At 40.8% G+C, this 9165-nt stretch overlaps 2 protein-coding genes across 2 annotated transcripts; both read right to left on the bottom strand.

Annotated features, from left to right (window-relative positions):
- Nucleotides 1-2200: 2200 nt before the first annotated feature.
- LOC124708496 (aldo-keto reductase family 4 member C10-like) lies at nucleotides 2201-5163 on the bottom strand. Its single transcript, XM_047240181.1, has 7 exons — nucleotides 4999-5163; nucleotides 4305-4355; nucleotides 3753-3829; nucleotides 3584-3671; nucleotides 2859-3131; nucleotides 2467-2718; nucleotides 2201-2330 (listed from the first exon to the last, which is right to left on the bottom strand). The coding sequence occupies exons 1-7, from the start codon at nucleotides 5107-5109 to the stop codon at nucleotides 2244-2246; spliced, it is 939 nt and encodes a 312-aa protein (XP_047096137.1). The 5' UTR covers nucleotides 5110-5163; the 3' UTR covers nucleotides 2201-2243.
- Nucleotides 5164-5799: 636 nt separating this feature from the next.
- LOC124648449 (E3 ubiquitin-protein ligase At1g63170-like) lies at nucleotides 5800-8423 on the bottom strand. Its single transcript, XM_047188217.1, has 5 exons — nucleotides 8364-8423; nucleotides 6875-7622; nucleotides 6606-6731; nucleotides 6245-6521; nucleotides 5800-6156 (listed from the first exon to the last, which is right to left on the bottom strand). Exons 2-5 carry the CDS (start codon nucleotides 7504-7506, stop codon nucleotides 5929-5931), a joined length of 1263 nt encoding a protein of 420 aa, XP_047044173.1. The 5' UTR covers nucleotides 7507-7622; nucleotides 8364-8423; the 3' UTR covers nucleotides 5800-5928.
- Nucleotides 8424-9165: the final 742 nt, after the last annotated feature.

The raw sequence follows: 9165 nt of genomic DNA on the forward strand, positions 1-9165 counted from the left end.
TTTTCATAACATAAAAAGCTGGAGCTGGGACACCGACAAACTAAGCTACAATATAGGAGGCTTTTACATCAACCGGGGTATGCTCTTTGGTGTAGGTCGTGAGCAGCTCTATGCATATTTATCATTTTATGCATAGCTATATGTTGTAATCCAATCTCCTAGTTGCTATCGTTGTTGAAAAAAATAGTTGGTATATATAAGCTGAGACCGTTTGCATGCATGTACAGTTGAATATATCTATTATCTATAAATAAGAAATATTAAACGTTAGAAAGCAATTCATGATCACCACACACTCTTACATGTGTCTTCCGCATGTTTTCTTTCACATAACACCTCAATGCGAGTCGAATTGATATTTTTTTCATTTCGTGCATTTTTGTTCCAATTTTATTGGCTCATCCTTCAAAAGTTGCCCCCAACACTTGTCCGTGTAAAAAACATGATTATATATGCATATTAATCAGTAAATTCTATAGAAAGCTCGGTTCCACTACTTGATATGGATCTCTTATAAAAATGAAATCATGTTTTATCTCTCATTTTCTGATTCTGAATTCACAAAGAAAATGACTAAAAATAAATTGTAAATGTTATATAGCTTGATTTCTATGATAGGGTGGTGCCATTCATTCTTCTAACAAAAGTTTATATCTAAAAATATTTTTAGCCTATATGTACAATATTGCAAAAAAAAATACAATGGTCTTAGTAATATCATAGTATTAAAATATAGATGTGTTAATATGATATATTGGGAAGATTTATTTTGGCTCCCGAGCTTCAGTGTGATTGGTATAAAAAAATAAAAAATATATTTTCTTGTCGCAAAAAATTGTGAAAGGCAGAAGACATTATTTCATTATTTTCTTGCCATGAAAAAAATACTTGCCAAGTTTGTTTGATGGTATGTAAAGCAGTAGACATTATTACATTATTTGCATGCATGTACCTGATTTTTAGTGATCGGCCGGTACGTGAGTTCTTTGTTTCTTGACGTTGTAGATAGTGTCCAAGCAATGCACGCATTAGCTAGTTTTTTCTCTTTTTCATTGTTTCATTTTTAAAGTTAGAACCTATCTGTTTGAGTGCTTCACGTATGGAAGCTTAGATATTTCTTGTTAGTTCGTGGCGTGCTAGATCTCCGGCAGCTTATTTTTTTGTGGCCAAATTTTGTGTTGTACGTGACAGTTTTCTAAAGAAAGAACTCCCCATACGTGACATCCTTGACCGCTTTTCATGCCAACCGCGATTTTACGTAACCTTTGTTATCTTTAAATCTTCACCGTAAATTATAGATCTAACAACCACAATAATTAGGATGATGTGGATTAACGTGGTGTCTCTATTTAAACATCCGTATTTTGCTTTTAATATATAATAGAAATAGATAGATTATAGATCTAACAACCACAATAATTAGGATGATGTGGATTAACGTGGTGTCTCTATTTAAACATCCGTATTTTGCTTTTAATATATAATAGATATGGGACCAAACCTTAATCCCACCATTTACCATGCATGAATGGCCTGTGTGGACGTTAGGGATTTTCCACTAGGAATTATTGGTTAAGATTAAATGGAGCTGGCACAATAATTCCAAGTTCCAACACACATTGTGGGACTAACAAACTGTGTCCGGGGAGAATGATGTTCTGTTCTTGCCTGCGGTCGCCACGGCAGCGTATCCACCTCTCATCGGTTCGGAGATTGCTGCTCTCATTTGGGCCTGCGCCTGCCTACCGCCGATCACTCACCTGATCAGATAGCTGTCTTACAATGATTCATCATCATGGACACAAGATCCTCTGAGCTTGCAAGTCATGGTGCATCTCGAGGGTACGCAATTATCCAAATTCGCTTGCCTAACTAGTATTCGTTCTGTCAAGAGTTTCAATTAGTTGTCCCTTGATAGTACCGAAGCAACGAGGGCCTTGATTCCTTCTTATTCTGTTCGTGTCATTAGCATGTGCTGCGCTAGCGAGAAATTGGCATACGGAGCATGTGTGAAATTGGTAGCCGGATTCAGGAAAGACTCCAAGTGAACAGCAGATTGAACAACTCTTTGCAGATTCTTCTCCGAACAACGGCACATAGATAAATTATACGTATCACAACATCAGATGTCCAAGAAAGGAAAATAATTTGCATAGAATTTTTTCTAAACATGGACACATTGCGGATATGCGGTGTCTTTACTAGCTCATGGAGTTCGTTCACTCCGGACAAGCTCATATGCTTCAGATCTCACCGTCCTCCCAAAGATCCTCCAAGGTTTTGTAAACGCTCAGAGGGTGAACTGCGAATTCTGCTTTCAGCAACCTTTCCTGCAGTATTCAGTCCAAAGCGTGTCAAGAATGGAAAGGAAGCATGGAGTTCTGCAACCTTATATTTCTGAACTCTGAAACATTAAACATGGACAAGAAGAATGTGTAACGTTGAAAGAAAGCAGTTGAGACATGCCTGTTTGATTTCAGAGAATTTCGCCATCAAATCTTCAGAAATGGACCAATTAAATATGTCGAAGTTCTCCTTAATCCGTGCTTCATTGGCGCTTTTGGGAAGCACACTCTGGCCCATTTGAAGACCCCAGCGTAGAGCGACCTGTGCAGGTGTTTTCTCCAGCTTCTTGGCAACAGAGATGACAATAGGATCGCTAAGGAGATTTGCCCCATTGACCGCGGGTGATCCAAGCGATCCTAATGGCGAAAATGCCTGCAACGACACAGGCTTGAGGTTATTAATAACAGCATAGGGGCTAGGGCACTAGTGCAGCACTGGTAGTAGCTCACAAAACTGAACGAAATGCTGGGAACGTTAGTGGTAATAAACTAGTAATAGCATATGAAACTTACAGAAAGATGAACACCCCTTGACTGGCATAGTTTGCGGAGATTGTCTTGCTGCCAAATCAGATGGCACTCGACCTGGTTGACTGCTGGAGGCACGCGTGCAACGGTAAGCAAATCCAACAGCTTCTTGCGAGAAAAGTTACTCACGCCGATTGCTCGAGCTTTGCCAGAGTCGTATAACTTCTCCATTGCTCCCCATGTAGCAGGAATATCAGGTGGCAGAAAGTTTTCAGGGGACACAGCAGTTCCTTTCTTGATACGGATTGGACCATGAATCTGTATAATTAGGTCATTTCAGCAGACAAGTCAGGTATCAGGTAACATATAAATAAAGAGTTATGTTGTGCTAGACATTTCAGTTAATCAGTTTGGTTAAGAGTTCTACTATGGAACTTTTCTTAGCATGTTCTCAAATACATAATACTCCAAACTAATTTTTTAATGCAAACGCTTTGCGAGAATTGTCACCAATTTAGCCAAGAATTATGATCCAGAAATTACATCTCATAATCCTAGTGTATGTATTTAATTTTGTTAGCGTGCAGCTAATGTCTAATGACTATGCGCCCAATACACAAGAATATGGCCAACTCATGCAGAAACAAAACTTGGAAATAATGAGGTTACTTGCTCCATAATTTCTGATATTTAGTTAAATATAGGCATATCTCACTATATAAAAGTAAATGAACGAATAAATGAATATACTTTCAAGCAGAGAAATTTACCAGGAACAAATCTATGTAGTCAATCTGCAAATCTTTAAGGGTAGTTGCAAACGCCTCCGGCACATCTTCAGGCGCATGATCACCAGACCTGCAAAATTCAAAAGATTTCTCAGAATACAAAAAAAAAAATCACTCCTTGCTTCAACTGAGATCAGTAATGAATCCTAACCATAGCTTCGAGGTGATAAACAAATCTTCAAGCTTAACCACACCATCCTCAAATAATTTCTTCAAAGCCAAGCCAACCTACGAAAGCCATTGGTTTCGATTTAGCTATGGAAATGGCACGGCATATTTTCAGATCAAATAAAGAATATAACAAATCTAGAAAGCTTCCGCTAATGTTTTCTTGTTATTTATAATTCCACTGGTGTACCTCTCTTTAGACACTTTTGCCAGATTATCACTTATGCTGATTCCAAATTGCAAAACTTCATTATTTCCTTCTGACTTATCATCAGCATATAAAGATGTATTTCCTTTTATATTATTATGAGTTGCATTAAATTTCCAAGCAGAAATTACATATATGTCTACTTAATAGTATATCAAAATTAAAATAGATGCTTCACATATCTGTTAAATCCAAATATTTGGACTAATGTACACGCTGAAATCATCAACAGGATAGCAAATACTATACTTTGTCCTGAGAGTACGCAGCATGATTTATTCCATTGCACCAAAAAAAAGGTAGCTATTGTCCAGTAGTTACTAATACCTGTTTCTCATTGCAGTATACCGGAGCACAATCAATATGCCGATATCCAGCCTGTTGAAAAGCAGCAGAGTTTTAGAAAGGGGCCAGAAGGATGCAGCTTCATATATCTCAAGACTTCGGAACACAATGAAACAACATGATGAAGCATGTCAAAAGTAAGCTAACTCTGGATTTGCAAGTTCCAATAATAGAACGTGACTAGTAGTCTAGCTGAGATAACTGAACCCACAGAGCTGTTCTTTCGGCTGTCAATCTGATTGTGTTCATGTACAGTGCATATGCTTAGAGAGGTGTGTAGTAAAACCAGGTTTTTCTGCCACGTTGGATGGCGTTATTGGTGCTTATTGTGAAACAGGAGTGCTTAATTAGTTACCAATGCTTAAGATCTGATTATGTATTTATAACTATTCCGAGTCCAAATATGATAAATTATCTAAGCACCAACAAGGAGGGGTTGCGTTGGAGCAGATAAAGTTTGCACAGGTGCCGAATGATGTGGCTATATTTTCTCCTTGAGCATTCAAATATAAAAACTATGCGTTGTACATGTCAACACATTATACAGATTCTGCGGAGCCTAAATAACACAAAGTTGAACCTGTCCTGAGGAAGTGAGCAGGTAAATCTCTCAACACATACATATATCCGAGATTCAGAAAACAATCAAGATAGAATCAGAGCGACAGGAAAAGACCTTCACAGCAGCATAGATGGCACCGTCGACAGCGCCAGGTTCTATTTGCATTGTGCCGAGACCAATTGATGGGATCCTTGCCCCAGTGTTAAGGACGAATGATTCAGCCATGTTTGGTCAGGAAAACCCGGCAGAGACTGGAGTTTATAGCAGAAAAGGACTGCCAAGAAAGATAATTAAGGTGGGTGAGCCTGCGTTGGCGGTGGGTAGGATAATTACACATATGTACAAGATGACAGACATCAATCAGCATGATTCATACTCCACTACTGATGTAAACATGTTCAGAGTGCTATTCTAGAAGATGGCCCTCTTTCCTGTCGTTGCATGATAGTACCGGGTGATGGCCAATACGAGGTATTAGCGTACACTGCAGCACACCACCGGCATGCTGAGAAACAGGGTGGTGTTGAACTGTTAATGGGGAGACCCACGTAGCACCAGCAGGGAGAGCAACATCAGTAGTAGTTTCAGGGGTTGCTCAGCCGTTTTCTATTGCTGCTGTTATTGGCAGCACTGTCAACTCTAGCAGAGATATGGTCGAAAATCTGTATGTGTAAAGCATTATTGTTGCAGCCGTCGATCATGTTAGCATCTCCTTCTAGAAATAATCCATATGAGATAGCAAAATATAGACAGCTTATGTGCTGATATCGGGAGCATTGCTGCCAATAACCAGCGAAGGTCAAAAAAAAAAGGTCAGCAGGTCAAGTCCCGTAACAGGAATTACCGTCTTCAGAACATATAATGAGTTATGGACTCAGAACATATAATGAGTTATGGACAATGAGACAGTGATCAGACAGGTACGAACATGTTAGATAATATAAGTACCCGTACATTTTTTCAACTATTCCACATCATAATTTACATATTGTTCGGTTGAAGCCACAACGAGCATGTGTTGTGCTGTCATTGGAGAAGGCGGAGTTACAGTTGTGATTCAATGTCATTTCCTACCCTGTTGTCACTATGGCGACGCCCAAAGCCAATAGAAGGAGCAGTTGTTGGACCACTGTCTATCTCAGCTTTGCAGAGGGGGCATAGCGCATTTATCTTGAGCCATTTATCAACGCAATCTTTGTGAAAGAAGTGGGTGCAAGGAAGCTCTCGGAGCTCGTCATTATTCAAGTATCTTGCTAAGCAGATACAGCAAATCTGCGTATCAAAGAACACACGTCAGGTTTTAGATTAAAACTATGTAATAGACTTGTCAAATAAATAGGAGCATCGAAGAAAAACTCACAGCATCTTCAGCAGATACAAGCCGCTCCTTGTCTGTTCCAGCAGCCACAACTCCACCACCAACTTCATTTCCTTCACCATTACGAGCCTTCTTCGTTTTGAACTTGTATGTTCTCAAGGCATTGATTGCTTCAGCAGTAGCACCTTTGTTTTGATTTAGATCTTCACGGAAGCTCATTACGGAGATTATGCAGGGTAGGCAGCAACATATCAATGCGCAGAGAATGAAAGGCATAGCATAGCCGATGCAGCTAAATGTGAGGAAGGCTATACACAACCTGAAAAAGAAAACATTACACTTATGAAACATTTAATGAAAATGAGTTGCAAAGATACTGCAGCACAGGAAGCTAGCACCACACCTGTACAAGTTGGGTGCATCATGGGCAGAAGAATGTCCACCAAATACCCACACATTCCCCACAACAAACCACACAGCAAAGAAACAGTCAAGGGCCATCCTGAAGTGATCAGCATAAGCTTGGGCCCTATAACAAATAGTCAGAGTGCAACTCAGTTTAATGTTGAAAACAGAACAGCTCAGTTTAACATTAAATCTGCAGTGATGCCAACTACAGATGTACAAATTCAAGAGGGGCATAATAGATTGTGAAATTGAAGACTATGTTACCTTGGATTTCTGGTGAGTGCGTTGTTTTGCGAGACTCCATTTGTGTCAGTTACAAAACCAGCTTCAGACACACGAGGAGCTGAAGTTGCTGTGTGAGAATTGGAGTCAGGAATGCTGTTTGGGGGGAAGTTCTGACTTGCTGGTTCTTGCCCAGTTGTTGGGCGGTTGCGATGGAGATATCGCCAGTAAAGAAGAGGAAGAGTAGCAATACAACCTACTGTATAACCAATGACCCACTCAAATAACGGAGCATGTGGATGTTCATTCCTTGATAATGCCAGAACGCAAATAGCAGCTATAATCTGGCTAACTGTTACAACAAGCTCAACTGAGATCCAGCAAATAGAATTCAAAGGACTTTGCTGACGACGGGCACGGTTATCGTCTCTTCTTTCTCCAGAAGCATTCTGGGAGTTAGACGCATTAGTAGTTGTCTCCGAAGAACTTTCTGGGATACGAGGCAATCGATCCGAGCTATCACTATTATCCCGACGAGATGTTGACGGAGAAGCAGCGTCATCCCTTGGGCTGTCAATTGCAATCTCGCGATGAGCGCTTTCCATTTGGTCTATCAGTAAAGGGTGGTTGTCTGTTTCACTGCCTGCTTCTGATTCAACAGGATGAGCAGCCATCAACAGAAGGTTGCATGGGAAACTAGCTGGTTGTGGTTCTCAATTCAGGTGCTTAATCCAAGGCAAGGTCCTTTGATATAATTTTTCCCACAAACAGCAGGTCACCTTCACTGCAACTGAAAGAAAATGAACAACAAACACAAATTAGCTACCCTTAAAGTAGAAATCCATTACCTTCTTGAAGGCTGTATACAGCATTGACCAAAGAGGAAATAACAAGTATGATGGTCAATTGAAGTGATCTGTGGTAGAGAGTTAAATCTGCCATTCATTTTACTGCATTTACAGCCACCACATGACAACCATACGAGAAAAGGAACCATTCATTTCATTTATTTTAGCAGTTTGACTGACATATTGTACATAGTTGTCACTTGTGCGATAATAAGGAATGAGCAAGCAGATAAGCGGTCTATTACCAAAAACAAAAACAAAAGAACTCAGTCCTCTCAAAAGATGTTCAGAGGCTTATATCCAATCCTAAAAGCTTCTGATGTGAACTCAACCTAACACCTTAATTTGTTTGCGGTCATGGTGGCATGCAAGTCCGTGTACAGATCTAGGCCCTAGCATCACAGAAAATGTGTATGTGCAGCGCATGAACATAGAAAGGATCTAATCAAATTACATCAGATGGCATACTATTACTCTTAGAAGTCTGATGTTCTGATGTAACAAAGCAGCAAACTGTTCTATCCTTCCCCCGTACAATTTTATTATAACTAACCAAATCCTAAACTGAAGTTCACCAATTTCCCCTCACATTTTCTCCACCATTATTCAGAGAGTACCTAAAGAACAAGTTCACCGCATACAGAAGACCTAGCAGAACAAGCAGAACCAGGAGCACCACATACCTCAAGGAATTCCACGCCCCAGGAACCACGACGGCTAGCAGCAGCTTCTCCAATCGCCTGAAACTGACAGATTCAATCAGGAATCCATGAGAAACCAGGGGGAAAGCAAGCAAGGGAACAACGGCAGACACGTACCTGGACCACTTAAGACCAAATCAATGCCTGGCCCGCAAGCAAGCGTCCTCCCTCCGAGGTTTCCGCCAAGAAATCGAAAGAAGCAAGATCACTGGCCGAGCTCGGACGGCAAGATCGGGCTGGAGGGGAAGGAGCAGGTGCCAAACCCTTGGGCCGAAGCAAGCGCCCCCGCGGTTAGTTTAACAAAAAGCGGCGTCCAGCTAGCGGGCGGGGGAAGAAGAGGACGCGAATATACCAAAATGGCGACGGCAAGGTCCAAAACTCCCAGTCGACTTCTTCCTCCTCTCCTCTTCTCAGGTCTCCAAGTTGAGTGACGACGTATTTTCTTGGAGGAAGAAAAAGGAGATTGTTCTTAAATGTCTTCTTGGTTTTCTTTGTTAAAGAAAGCATTTTTAAGGAATCTTTTGGTTCTCGAGGTGGCAGAAGGAGAAGGGCGAGCTGTGCCGATCGTGGCCGTTGGAAACCGAACGTGCTGGAGCGGTACACGTGGCAAGGCTCAGACTGGTTCCACTTCCACTGGGAAGTCTGCTGTTTGGAGCCGGGGAGTGAGGCACCAATGGATTACTTGGGGCGGTGACTTCGTCAGCGAGAGTATGCATAATGTAATGCAGCATTAGGTAGTACTAGTATTAGTACTTATATGAAGTTTAGTCGATAATAATAATAC

The sequence above is a fragment of the Lolium rigidum genome, chromosome 4 (genome assembly GCF_022539505.1).
Source record: "Lolium rigidum isolate FL_2022 chromosome 4, APGP_CSIRO_Lrig_0.1, whole genome shotgun sequence".
Taxonomy (NCBI): domain Eukaryota; kingdom Viridiplantae; phylum Streptophyta; class Magnoliopsida; order Poales; family Poaceae; genus Lolium; species Lolium rigidum.